This window comes from Zygosaccharomyces rouxii, assembly GCF_000026365.1.
Source record: "Zygosaccharomyces rouxii strain CBS732 chromosome F complete sequence".
Classification (NCBI taxonomy): domain Eukaryota; kingdom Fungi; phylum Ascomycota; class Saccharomycetes; order Saccharomycetales; family Saccharomycetaceae; genus Zygosaccharomyces; species Zygosaccharomyces rouxii.
In genome coordinates, this window is record NC_012995.1 from 353,487 (window position 1) to 365,137 (window position 11,651).

At 38.4% G+C, this 11,651-nt stretch overlaps 6 protein-coding genes across 6 annotated transcripts; 4 read left to right on the forward strand and 2 right to left on the reverse strand.

The window, feature by feature from the left end:
* Window positions 1–2: 2 nt before the first annotated feature.
* TFC8 (transcription factor TFIIIC subunit TFC8) lies at window positions 3–1,748 on the reverse strand (the record flags this gene model as incomplete). The annotated part of the gene is made up of 1 exon (XM_002497334.1): window positions 3–1,748. One exon carries the CDS (start codon window positions 1,746–1,748, stop codon window positions 3–5), a length of 1,746 nt encoding a protein of 581 aa, XP_002497379.1.
* Window positions 1,749–1,914: 166 nt separating this feature from the next.
* NCR1 (sphingolipid transporter) lies at window positions 1,915–5,457 on the forward strand (the record flags this gene model as incomplete). Its single annotated transcript, XM_002497335.1, has 1 exon — window positions 1,915–5,457. One exon carries the CDS (start codon window positions 1,915–1,917, stop codon window positions 5,455–5,457), a length of 3,543 nt encoding a protein of 1,180 aa, XP_002497380.1.
* Window positions 5,458–5,646: 189 nt separating this feature from the next.
* Window positions 5,647–7,452, forward strand: AEP3 (Aep3p; the record flags this gene model as incomplete). Its single annotated transcript, XM_002497336.1, has 1 exon — window positions 5,647–7,452. One exon carries the CDS (start codon window positions 5,647–5,649, stop codon window positions 7,450–7,452), a length of 1,806 nt encoding a protein of 601 aa, XP_002497381.1.
* A 307-nt stretch (window positions 7,453–7,759) lies between these two features.
* LSP1 (lipid-binding protein LSP1) lies at window positions 7,760–8,755 on the reverse strand (the record flags this gene model as incomplete). The annotated part of the gene is made up of 1 exon (XM_002497337.1): window positions 7,760–8,755. One exon carries the CDS (start codon window positions 8,753–8,755, stop codon window positions 7,760–7,762), a length of 996 nt encoding a protein of 331 aa, XP_002497382.1.
* A 655-nt stretch (window positions 8,756–9,410) lies between these two features.
* ZYRO0F04246g (uncharacterized protein) lies at window positions 9,411–10,088 on the forward strand (the record flags this gene model as incomplete). Its single annotated transcript, XM_002497338.1, has 1 exon — window positions 9,411–10,088. One exon carries the CDS (start codon window positions 9,411–9,413, stop codon window positions 10,086–10,088), a length of 678 nt encoding a protein of 225 aa, XP_002497383.1.
* A 385-nt stretch (window positions 10,089–10,473) lies between these two features.
* ZYRO0F04268g (uncharacterized protein) lies at window positions 10,474–11,583 on the forward strand (the record flags this gene model as incomplete). Its single annotated transcript, XM_002497339.1, has 1 exon — window positions 10,474–11,583. The coding sequence occupies one exon, from the start codon at window positions 10,474–10,476 to the stop codon at window positions 11,581–11,583; it is 1,110 nt and encodes a 369-aa protein (XP_002497384.1).
* Between the last annotated feature and the right edge of the window lie 68 nt (window positions 11,584–11,651).

Here is an 11,651-nt window from a genome sequence, read left to right on the forward strand (position 1 = left end):
GTTCAACAAGTTTGCATTGTAGTTCCTGTATATACACTTTCGTTGTTAAGAGCCTCTAACAACGTCTTGGTGAACCAACCGTAATTGTTAAACGTATCTCTTTTAATATCTATTACTCTCTGATTGCTTATGGGACAAACTTTAACTTTGGTAGTGAGAATGGGTAAAAGTGTCACTGCACATCTTCTCCAGGCATGGTTTTGCTCAGACACGATTACAGTGGGGTCATTATTTTGATTGAAATCAAAACTTTCAGTTATGAAATCACTTTGCATTTCTAGGGCTCCGACTTCAACAGGGCTCTCAGTCCCCAAAACATTTGCCAATGACTGTACACATGCCTTATCCAGTGGATTTTCAAGGTCAAGTTTTCTAGTGATGGCAAATTCAAAGATAGCCCTGCGGAACAAATCTATCGAGGGCTTATCCTCAATGAAGTTGAAAAATCGCAGTTTATTCAACTGGTTATCATTCATAAAGACACTAAGATATGTCTTGAAATCCATATGCAAGTCATAAACTTGTTTATTCAAAATACTATCACTTGTATCATTGGTGACAACCGGTAAAGTACATCTGTAGATCTGATAGGTCTGATACCATGCTAACCCAATAGCCTTTTTAGAGATCTGCCACGATTCAAACAATGGTATGAAAGTGATATTGAATTGGCGTTCAGAGACAATTCTATAGCGCGTAGATATTCTTTCCATGCTGTATGCAATGGCGACAGAGTATCCATCCGGCGATAATTCGACACCATGGATTAACATGGTTGCTTCATATTTACCGAATTCGTTGGAAATCGTACTCCATTTCTTGAATTTGCGCTCCAAATGAGGTGACACCCTATGATCAGGAACAATCGTCAACTCATCATCAAATTTCACTTTACAGCTCGTTCTATCAGATATCAATATCACACAATTGGGTTCCTGCAGTAGCGGTATTATATAAAATTCATCACCAGGTCCCAATTTCAAACTACAAGACTTTTGAGTTACCGGTTCCAAACAATAGAAATGACCTGCCGCTGTGATCAAAACACAAACTCCAACAATTTTGACATCCACAATCTTAAATCTGCAAGGGGATTTGACCTGTGTTACCTCGTAACCTTTTGCAACATCTACAGCATATGCAGAATTGTCATCTAGGGCTGCGACAATGGCATCTTGTTCCCAACATATATGTGTGACCCAATTCTCGCCCTCATTTAACTGTACGCATTGAGTTACACAGTAAGAGAGTTCTTCATCATTTGTCCTCTCCAATTTGAATACGACCAATTCACTAGCTTCGTTACCCACCACTATATAATTACCATCAGGGCTCCATTGTAAACTGTGGTAAGATCGACGCTCTACACTTTTGTCACCCTCATCCAAACTGGCAAGCAATCTTTGGTCCTTAAAGATGAGTACATTCAAATTGTTGGTCAATATCGCTAGTAAACTATCCACAGGTGATGGTTTGCATAGCTTTGCATGAGACACGGGTTGTGAATTGAGTAGAGAGTTCATAGTAGCATGGTCAAATTCAAATTTATTAGAATACTCAAGTGCATGATCCTTCACATGAAATAGATTTTTGGAAGTGTTTTCAACATCCTTACGGAATATAGGTTGTCCAATGCATATCTCTGGATAGGTCGTCATGTAAAGACTACCGTCGCGACCCCAGTGTAAATTGTGATGCCAGTCCTGAAATTCTCTTCTGTTGATCACTAAATCCCTTAGTAGCTTCATAATCAACAATATCCATTCAATTGAGTCTAATCTTGTTAAACGTTCCGCGTGATGAGCTATAAGTTCTGTTTAGGTTTCTTGTTTTAAAGGTCGAGGAAAGTCTAACATCAAGATCCCCTTAACTATAATCAGGGGAAGAAGAACTTTACTCAAAGTGCTCAAGCTGATGTGGTTCATAGCTATATTAGCTTATATCCCAATCTTCATACAATTGAGTTTTGTTGGAGCTACTGGCGTTTCTACTGCTCAATGTGCAATCTATGGGAATTGCGGTAAGAAATCCTTATTTGGAACAGAATTGCCATGTCCTGTTCAGCAGGATTTCCAACCCGAACCAGCATCAGATGAATTGAAAGAATTGGTCGTAAGCGTGTGTGGAGAAGAATGGCAAGATATTGATACTCTTTGTTGCACTAAAGATCAAGTGGTAAATTTAAGGAATAATTTGAAAAAAGCTCAAAACATAATAGCATCATGCCCAGCATGTACTAAAAACTTCAACAACTTATTCTGTCACTTTACATGCTCCCCTGAACAGAGGAATTTTATCAATGTCACTAAAACCCAAGAGTCTATGGATCACAAAGAGGTTGTATCTGAATTAGACTTCTTTGTAAATTCAACATGGGCTTCAGCGTTTTATGATTCCTGTAAAGAGGTGAAATTTTCTGCTACCAATGGGTATGCTATGGACTTAATTGGTGGTGGAGCTAATGACTACCAACATTTTTTGAAGTTTCTTGGTGATGAAAAGCCACTAATCGGCGGTTCTCCGTTTCAAATCAATTACCTCTACAATTCAAATTATCCATTCAGAGAATTCAATGACGCTGTATATGCCTGTGACGACCCGCAGTACAAATGTGCTTGTGCAGATTGTGATTCTTCATGCCCCCGTTTAGATCCTTTAAAAAAAGGTACCTGTAAAGTCGGCAAGTTGAACTGTTTTTCCTTCTCAGTTTTGATGGTTTATGCAGCATTATTTGCTGCTATTGGAATATTCCATATCTATCTTTTCAAATTCAAGGGAAGAAAGTCGCCTATAATCGATGAAGATCATTCGGCAATCAATTCTAGAATGACGTCTAGAGATCGGCTCTTCGAGATGTATGATACTAAGTCCTATAATATCAACAGTAAGATCTCTTCTGCACTGGGCGGAGTGTCACGCTACGCTGTCAATAATCCCTATTTTATATTGGCGCTTACCGCTGGGATTGTGGCCGTTCTGGGATTGTCATTATACGAGTTTGGTGAGCTAGAGACTGATCCAATAAACTTATGGGTTAACAAGAATGATCCCAAATATCAGGAAAAATTGTATTTTGATGAAAAATTTGGTGAATTCTACAGAGTGGAACAGGTCTTTGTTGTCAATGAAACTGGATCTGTCCTTTCTTATGATACAATGAAATGGTGGTTTGACGTGGAAAAGCATATAACAGAATCTATCAAATCTGTTGATGGTGTCAGTTATCAGGATCTATGCTTTAGGCCTACAGATGAATCTACATGTGTGGTGGAATCTTTCACCCAGTATTTTCAAGGCGAACTACCTCCTGAGATCGGTTGGAAAGATCAACTAAAAGCATGTACTGACTCGCCAGTGAACTGTCTTCCAACTTTTCAGCAGCCCTTACCAGAAAATCTTCTATTCAGCGAAGATAACGTCTTTGCATCTCATGCATTTGTAGTGACATTGCTAGTGGATGACCACTCTAATGCCGCTGTTCTGTGGGAAGAAGAATTGGAAAGGTATCTTTTGAATTTAGATATTCCAGAAGGATTGAGGATAAGTTTCAACACGGACATGTCTCTTGAAAAAGAGCTCAATGGTAATAATGATGTTTGGATTGTCTGTGCATCATACTTCGTCATGTTTCTATATGCCTCATGGGCATTGCGGAAAAATGGTGTGGAGAGTAGATGGCTCTTGGGGTTTGCAGGTATTACAGTAGTTGCATTTTCCGTAGTTTGTGCTGCAGGTCTTCTGAGCTTATTGGGGCTAAAATCTACTTTGATTATCGCAGAAGTGATTCCATTTTTGATTTTGGCCATAGGGATTGACAATATCTTCTTAATAACCCATGAATATGACAGAATTGCAGATGAATGTCCAGCGATGGCCACTGGTGATAGGATAGTGAAAGCTGTTCAGCGAATTGCTCCATCGATTCTAGCATCTCTTGTCTGTCAAGCTGGATGTTTCCTTATTGCAGCATTTGTCTCAATGCCTGCTGTTCACAATTTTGCGCTTTATTCTGCTTTAGCAGTTTTCTTCAACGTGGTTCTGCAATTAACCGCCTATGTGGCAGTTTTAGCTCTTTATGAAAGGGAATTTTCGGTCCGATTACCAGTGGGAGTTGAAAAGGAGAGCACGATATTTGGTCCCAAATATTTCAATTTTGTCTCTAAAAAGATGAAAGTTTTGGGTTTATTTGTTTCTTATGCCCTTATATCTTTAATATTCGTCCCTGGGATTGAATTTGGATTAGACCAAACTTTGGCAGTCCCTCAAAACTCCTACCTGGTTGATTATTTCAAGGACGTTTATCAATATTTGAATGTGGGTCCACCAGTATTTTTTGTAGTCAAGGATTTAGATCTAACCAGGAGAGAAAACCAACAAAAATTATGCGGCAAGTTTACTACCTGTGACGCTATATCTCTGAACAATGTCTTAGAGCAAGAGAGAAAACGTTCAACAGTTACCGAACCTGTTGCAAATTGGCTTGATGATTTTTTAATGTTTTTGAATCCACAATTAGATCAATGTTGTCGCTTTAAGAAAGGGTCTCATGATGTCTGTCCCCCAACTTTTCCAACTAGACGTTGTGAAACCTGTTATGAAGAAGGCCAATGGAATTATGATATGTCCGGATTGCCTGAAGGACAGAAATTTCTTGATTTCATGGATATTTGGATTAATTCTCCTAGCGACCCATGCCCTTTGGGTGGTAAGGCACCATATTCTCGTGCAATTGCGTATAACGGAACCTCTATTGAAGCTTCCACTTTCAGATCATCTCACAAGCCACTTACCTCACAGAATGATTTCATCCAAGCCTATGACGACGCTATCAGAATAAGTCAGTCCTTTGAAGATTTGGATGTCTTTGCATATTCTCCATTCTACATTTTCTTTGTACAATACAAATCACTGTTGTCATCTACGTTGAAATTGATAGGAGGTGCTCTTGGTCTAATCTTCGTGGTTTCTGCAGCTTTATTGGGTTCGATCCAAACCGCAGTCATATTAACGATTACAGTTTTAATGGTATTGGTAGATATTGCAGCTTTCATGGCATGGTTCCAGATCCCTCTAAATGCCGTTAGTTTGGTGAATTTCATTATTTGCGTGGGACTGGCAGTAGAATTCTGTATTCATATCGCCAGGGCTTTCACCATTGTTCCTTATGGTACAAAGAAAGACAGAGATTCAAGGATTAAATACGCCATGACTACAGTAGGTGACTCGGTCTTTAAAGGTATTACGATGACAAAGTTCATAGGAGTATGTGTGTTAGCGTTTGCTAAGTCCAAGATCTTTCAGGTGTTCTACTTCCGTATGTGGTTCTCATTGATCATACTAGCCTCAGTACACGCTCTAGTCTTTTTGCCAATTTTATTATCGCTGGCCGGTGGTAAGAGCTATGTGGATGAATCAATGGATGTAGAACCAAGAGATGGCAATTCAGAGAATAATTAAGTTATCTTTAATTTTTTTAGTTTTTCTAATGACAATTTATAATTACTGACATTTTCTTCACCGCTGGATTTTGATGCCCTCGGAGGCCTATGAAAAAATGTCTTGAAAGCACAGTAGAAGGATGCAGTTCAATGATTGAAGAAATCCGCTTTAGATGCCATGAATTATTGAATATAAGGACTAATCTTGATGAATGTCCTGCAAAGGCTAAGTGATATTTTAGCCAAAGATGGTGTCAAGACGAGCGTTCTCCTTCGAGAGGATGTTTTACCGAGTATGTTCGAGAGTGCAAAATCCACCGTCAAGGTAAATAAACGAAATAATGTTGTGAAAGAGATACCATCGAAGGATGTTACCATTAAGGAAAATATTCATCTTGTTGGTAGGGGGTCAAATCTTTCCAAGAAGGTTAGCAGGGAGTATCTGTCGCCATTGCAAGGTCATTCTATAGCGCGGCATAATATTTTAAACAATTACGATGATGCAAAGGCTTCAAGAATGCATAGCTGGATAGAAACTGTTGAGAAATCTCCTAATTCCCAAGAAGTCCTCTTCACAAAGTTTCGTCAATTTACTGGTGATATGCTTGCCGCCCTAATAGCGTGTAGTCCACCGAGAGTTAAAATCAATTCTCAAAATTTGACAAGAAATTACCTGAAATACAGCACTGGAGAAGTACCACGAATACCTAATTTCCAAGAGAATCCCGGGCTTTTTGAAGATTATATTGGATTACTTACCCATACGAGATTTCTTCACAAGAACTCATCTAGTACTAATGGGATAGTCCCGAAGATTTTAAGAAATCTAATGCATCCAGCAAATATAAAGACTTTACATTTAAGAACTACTAAATGCTACAATGATATGATGTACTATTTTAGTGAAAAATTCGATTTTGCCACATGTCGAGAGTTATTCGTACAGATGAAAGTTGAGAATGTACCGCCCAACACTGTCACCTATAATCTTTTACTGCGAAGTGTTCTTAAAAATTCGCATATAAGAAAGAATAAATTTCCAGATGAAGAAGTGCTGTTTTACCTCAAAAGTATGAAGAATCGAGGAATAGAAGCGGATTCAGTGACATGGACCACATGTTATAATTTTTTGAAAGAAGATGTCTCGAGATTATTGTTTGTAGAACAGCTTCAGGGACGTGGCGTACCCCTTACCAGAGATTTTATTTACACGGTTCTGCGTAACGGTGACTACAATTCTACTGAATGTCTAAAGTTTCTTACCAATAATAAAATCCCATTAGACTGTAAAAGTTTTAAACTATGTGTGTCTCGATTGCTACAAGAGGATCGTGTTGATGTTGCTTGGGTCTTCTTAGAGTATACTCTAAAGAACTCTGGTAGAGCCTTTAAATTAGGTGCTGATATTTTGAATGAATTTCTCAGGGTATTTTCCGCCAAGGGAAGATTAGATTTATGTTTAATGACTTTTAACACATGCGTTCAGGATAGAGGTTTGAAACCTGACGTCCACACATTCGACATGTTATTCAAATCTTTAGTTAGAAATGGGTATCATAAGAATTTCTGTGTTATGCTAACATTCTTACAAAATTTGAAGAAAAAATATGGATTTGAGAAAAGAACTAATTATTGGTTCATTAAAGCCCAATCTATGGCAAAATTCAATATTGAACCTCAATGGCGTCATGTTACGCCTGAACAATTACAAAGAGCTCAACGTTGGGTAGCTTTGTTAAGATGGGGGGTTGATACGAATACTTTTAGTACGAAGGTGTGGTCAACTCATGGTACTCAGTTCAGAAATGCTCTCAGGTTCATCGGATGTATACCATTGTCCTACCGTAATAGTATTCAACAAGATACTGCACACCTTACGAGACGTAAATCGGAATACCGCCGAAGAATCCGTCACATTGCTCTACAGAATGCTCTCTTGAAAAGAGTCCCCTATGCAAAGGACTGGTATGGAACTTTGAGGAAGGAGCTAAAAGAGAGGGGAGTTGTAGCCTAATACTAACGTTAACACAAATAATACCGATATATAATAATAAAGGCGGTAAAAAACTAGAATTAAAGACTAAAATAAGATAAAAAAAAGTTATAGAAGAAAAAAAGAAAAAATAGGACGCTCAAAAGAGAAAGCAAATCAGAGGAAAAATAGGTGAGGATAGTACAACGCAGAAATTTTTCTTTCTTTTTCAATTAGACCTTCATTTTGTTTTTCTGTCATCTCCTTTTGACTAAATTATTATCACACATTAGTGAATTAGTAGTTGCTTTTTAATACAATCCAAAATAAGAGAAAACAAACAAACAAATCACTCGGTGTGGTGATGACCGTAGTGGTCAGCATGTTGACCTGCCACACCATGGCCTTCCTCGTGAGCATGTTCAGGGACCTCTTCAACAACCTCTTCTTCTGCCCATTCCTCTTCAGGAACCACACCCTCTTCGTCATCGACTTCATCGTAAACGTCATCGACAGTTTGGTGGAATGATAGAGTTGGCTTAACCGCAGCGGAATCAAGAGTCCAAGATTCCAATGCAGCTTCAGCATCCATAATAATTTGCTTAGATGCATCGTAACCATCGTAAGCAGATCTGGTTTCACCTGGAGTCACAGGAGAATCGTCTAACAATTCCAATAGGGCCTTACCGTAACCGGCAATCAAGGCAAACTTTTCAGCCAATTCTCTCATAGAGTCGAATTGGTAGTTGTAAGCTGCCTTCATTCTCTCTCTGGTGATATTAGATAATTGGGCCTCTGCCACTAGAGATTCAGCTTCAGCACGAACCAACTCTTGTTCCAAAACTGGAATCTTTGGAGAGTGAGGGTCTTTGTATTTCAAGTGAGCAATTTCATCAGTGATCTTTTCTTTACGGTTTCTTGTTGGTTGAACAGAAGCTTCGATGTTTCTAATTGATTTTAAAGTGACACGGTATTGGTCGTACTTATCGATGAATTGATCTTGCAATTCACCTAATTCAAAGATAAGAACACCCAATTTGTCGGTGACATCAGAAACGTCATCGTCGTTATCAACACCCCATAGGGAAAGTTGTCTAGCAGCAGCTCTTCTTTCGTATGCGACAACTTCCAAAGATCTTAGAACACCCTTTTCAGTACTAACCAATTGAGATAGCTTTCTGGCCAAATCTGGTCCAAAGTTACCAGCAGCATTTTTTCTAAAGGTGGAAGCAATAGAAGCCTTACCGAAGAATTTTGACTTAGTACTAGATGGTGGTGGTGGTGGAGACTGAATTTGAGAAGCAGTTGGGACTCTTTGGTTCCTTAGCGAATAAGTTCTGTGCATTATTTTTTATTTTCTAAGCTTTAATCTACCTAGGCTGGTTATTTTCTTCGATTACAACCAATCGTTAGACGAAACTTGGTGTTAATTACGTTGTTGCCGTCTGCTCTTGGCCTTCAACCCCTTGGTATTTATACTGTGGTTAAACCTGGTAGCTCCCAGATACCCTCATTATGTCCCTATGGGGTAATCTTCTTTTTCGCTAAGCGGTAAAAGGGTTATTGCTCTGTTTAGCAAGCGGATTTGCTATGTGGGAACGTTTTCCTGTGTTTATCATTTTCCTAATTAGTGTTTGCTGTGGGTCGAGCGAGGTGCACGTATAAGTCACGTGCAATTGAAGATGGCAAAAGAATCAGTTGAAAAGCTTCTTAGCGTTTCGAGAAGATGGATGGTTCTTTGTGTCCACTCACTATGGCACCTGTTGGCGGCTAATTGAATAGCTACATTATTATATTTCGCTTCCTGATCATGTGACTGGATTACTTCAGTCCTTTTCTTTTTATTAGTATTACAAAAAAAAAAGGTACTGAAGTATAAAAGGGACAGAAGGGACTGAACTTCGAATTGTCTACTGGCAGAGGAAACTATGCAACGTATCTCACTCTTGGTAGATCACATATATCTTCTGCACCATTCTTTTAAATAGGTGGTTTTATTAATGCCTGTTATATTGGAAGATTATCAGAGAAATTTTCTCGAATTAGCCATTGAGAGTGAAGCACTCAAATTTGGTCAATTTGTCTTGAATAGTGGTCGTAAGTCCCCATACTTCTTCAATTTAGGCCAATTTAATACTGGTAAATTATTAACCAATTTAGCAACCTTCTATGCTATTGCCATTATTCAGTCACATATTAAATTTGATGTTATATTTGGACCAGCCTATAAAGGAATTCCATTAGCGTCTGTGGTTTGTATGAAATTAGCTGAAATTGGCGGATCTAACTATCAAGATGTTCACTATGCATTCAATAGAAATGAAACTAAAGACCATGGTGAAGGTGGCAATATTGTTGGCGCATCACTGACAAATAAAAGGGTTTTTATTATCGACGATGTGATGACTGCGGGTAAAGCTATTAATGAAGCCTTTGAATTAATATCTGCTAATGGAGGTTGGGCAATTGGTTGTATCGTTGCTCTAGATAGACAAGAGGTGGTTGATTTAAGTGACAGAAATGAGTTAAGTGCTACTCAAGCGGTTAGTAGCAGATATGAAATTCCAGTTTTAAGCATAGTTACACTATTGCACATGATGGAGTTCTTCAAAGATAAAATCTCTGTAGAACAGAGGCAATCAATGGAAGATTATTATATTCAGTATGGTCTCGGTTAATTTAATTATAGCTATTATTAAGATCGTTAATTTTTCTAAAATGTCACAGTCGTCTGGCGCGGGAAAAAGAAAAGCACTTTGTGTCAGTAAATTGTAAAGGAAGAATATTATTGTTACTACTACCATTGTGTCTTTTGGATCAAGGAAAGAGTATAAATCAAACTTTGATTTCGAGCTTTTAACGCTTGAAGCATTCCTGTTACTTTTTATTTCTTTTAATTGCAATTCCACTTTTTCCTCCCACATTCACAGCTAAAAAATAAATCCACAGCTATTAGCTACTTGATACAAGCTATCCAGATTACTCATTGATTTATTCAGAAATTAAATTAATTTCTCACGGCTAATTACTATTTATTCTAGTATCTTGGAAATAATCATCGCTATGGAAGGTTTGAGTCCCCTGGAATCGATTGACTCCAATGCTGATCTATTTTCTAATGTTGCATTAAAATTGACCGCTACACCTGCTGTGACAGGTTATGACTGTAACAGCACCGTCTCTACAGGCATCAAGAGGCGAAGCATAACATCTAAAATCCCAGCATGGTTCCAAAAATGGGACAATTCTGATTTTAATAAGCAAAGTACAAACTCAGGCAGCAGATCTCATAAATTCAGATTTTGGCTTAACGAGAAAGACGATCTAGATCCATCTGAGGACCAATTGTTTAGCTCACCTGAAGATATTAGTATTAACACTCAGGCTTCGATTTATAACGATCGGATTTCTTTAGACTTGTTTCCGGATGATGAACATGATGAAAATGTCGAAGAAATTGGCAAAACATCTAGTTCACAGGCGTCCATCTATGAATTTGATTATAAAGAACTTGAATTTTTAAATGTTCCCTCTACCGATGCCACTTTCACTTCTCAGGTTTCTATTTATCAACTCGGTGGTGCCGCTGACGCTGAACCCAGCATTCGTAAAGCAAACCTTGGTCATAGTTCCATTCTCCATGCACCAATCTACGGTTTCGATGAGCCGGATCTCATTTTCGAGACTCCTAGAGAAGATGACCATTTGTTGAAAGAATGTAAACACACCGTTGGCTCAGATATAACTTTAAACACGCGAACCGCTCTATATGAATTAAGTGATGAAAAGTATTATTTGGAGTCCCTGCAAGATGTGCTCATGTTCGGTAAGGGAATGAACGATGTTGTCAATGCTCCTGTTGGCAATCCTTCGTCGATCTACGGCACGAGAATGGGACACAATTCTGGCACCGCTTTCGAGGTCTTCTTGGAATCTTGCTTAGACACAGATTCTTCTTGGGAAGCATATGAAGCTGAATATAATAAAACTAGTGATGCGAAGTTCGGTTCCTCTGTTGCCAAACGAAAATCTCGACTAAGGACGTTACTTCATTATCTCAAGAATAAGTTTTCCAACAAACGAATCGTCTCTGAGATGCAATTGCTGAAAACTCTTTGGCATTCAATCCTCATAAGTCGAAAAAATGCTTATGAGTATTATCATTACTGTTGAGTGCATTAGTTTGAATGTTTAAATCCTCTGTCTCATTGGTCTTACAGAAGATAAAATAAAATAAAATA